The 1,771-nt window shown below is 55.6% G+C and overlaps 1 protein-coding gene across 1 annotated transcript in view; it reads left to right on the forward strand.

Annotated features, from left to right (window-relative positions):
• Positions 1-88: 88 nt before the first annotated feature.
• CDH1 (cadherin 1) overlaps positions 89-1,771 on the forward strand; it is a 77,860-nt gene continuing 76,177 nt past the window's right edge. Inside the window, exons 1-2 of the mRNA XM_013005167.2 lie at positions 89-97; positions 386-500. Coding sequence (XP_012860621.1) covers positions 89-97; positions 386-500 — 124 coding nt within the window. The remainder of the gene's footprint in view (positions 98-385; positions 501-1,771) is intronic.

A 1,771-nucleotide genomic window follows, 5' to 3' on the forward strand; every position in this document is an offset into this window, starting at 1 on the left:
GCCGGTCGGGGTGCGGGCTGGGGCGGGGCCGCGCGGTCGCAGCCAGGCAGAGAGCATCCGTGGAAAGAGGAATGGGGGCGCCCCCAGGATGCGGAAAGTGGGGTCCAGCGCGGGCTGACGCCCCTTTGTGCAGTGAATCAGTTTGAGGCATGGGGCGTTCCGACTTCAGGAAAGGCGGTGATCCAGCAGCTCCCCCCCGCCCCCCGCCCCTCATCTCGTGAGTTCCTGGGGGGCTTTGGGGTTCCGGGCCTTTCGGGGTGGCAGACGGGAATTCAGCTGTGGGAGGACGGAGTTCGTCGCGACCTCGTGAGAGAGGAAGAGTTTCCATGTGGACGGGAGGCGACCCCCCAAGTCACCCCCGTTCCGTCCCTGTGCCCACCCGCAGGTTTCATCGTGTCTGTGCCAGGAGCCCGAGCCCTGCCGGCCTGGCTTCAGCGCGGAGACCTACACGTTCCCGGTCGCCCGGCGCCACTTGGAGAGAGGCAGAGTTCTGGGCAGAGGTGAGGACACGCGGGCGGGTGGGGCCCAGAAAGTGCACTCCCTTCTCTAGGCGAACCCCAGCTGGCTTCAAGAAATTAGAAAACAAAACCAAACCCACTCAGTCGCGAATCTTAGACAGTAGAACAGCCCCACTGGGCGCCAGCGGTGGACATTTTACGGAAGTGGTCTGCCTCGTTTTGCTCCCAGGGGGACGGCTGGTGGGTTTGAACCCCTCAGGCTGGCTAGCAGTTGAGCTCCTAACCACTGCTCCGCCAAGGCTCCTGGGCTCAAAAGAGACGCCTTTGAGTTTACACGGGTTTAAGGACTTAAACTTTCACTGTACGCTTAGAGGAGGCCACCCTGCTGGCCTGATCAAGGGAGTGGGATAGGGACATTGACAAGAAGCCATCAGTGTGTGGGCTCTCAGCCCCTGGTAGGAAGGTGGGAATATTCCCGGTTTACAGATGAATAAACCAAGGCTCAGTGGGGAGCCGTACACTTGCCCAGTGCACAGCCCAGCAGGAACCAGAATCCGACTCCCAGCCACAGTTCTACATCCATTTCTGTGGTGAGCCAGGGACCCTCTTGGTTGGCCAGGGCCGTGGCTTTTTTGTTCATGGAAATGAAAACATTTTGATACAGGTACTAGTTTCCCAAGGAATAATGGTTAAAAAAAAAAGTTTGGTAACTCTGACTCTGGATGAAAATGCACAGGAATGCCCAATGTACTTCTGGGTCTTATCCCTGTGAAGAGCCAGGTTGTGGTGGTTGTTTTGTTCTCCTTCATGCCTAGGTGCCCGGGAGAGGGAAGGGGCCGTTTTCTCTTCTGGTTTCACTGACTCAGGTGCATTTCTCACCCAGCCACTTTCTCCTCCCTCCCAAGGTTGGTGGATGGGGCGGGCACTGGGACAATAAAGGAAGCATTTTTTAAAAAGCGAAATCACTCAGGTCGCCTGAGGCGTCCACTGTGTCTGTTCTGCCAGCCATTGGTCACTTCAAAAAGTCTGTAGCTGTCACATTGCTGTCTGGAAAAAAATTTTTTTTTTAACTTTGGAAGTTGTTCCAAAAGTGGGTGGCATTTTCCCTCCCCCAGAGAAGCTGAAGCTTGATTGATGAAACATATTTATTTTTCTGAGACCAGCCTCTGTTAGGAGCTTTCTATTGAGGCAGAAAGAAAGTATTGTCTGCCTGATGTTGCAGCATGCGGGCCATGGCTCAGCCAGCCTCTGCTTGAGGTTTTGCCTAGTCCGGGGTAGGAGAGACCAGGTTACCATGATGTGGGATATGGGGA

Source organism: Echinops telfairi, unplaced genomic scaffold (assembly GCF_000313985.2).
Source record: "Echinops telfairi isolate 266 unplaced genomic scaffold, ASM31398v2 ScPeMD7_2291;HRSCAF=2852, whole genome shotgun sequence".
Classification (NCBI taxonomy): Eukaryota; Metazoa; Chordata; class Mammalia; order Afrosoricida; family Tenrecidae; genus Echinops; species Echinops telfairi.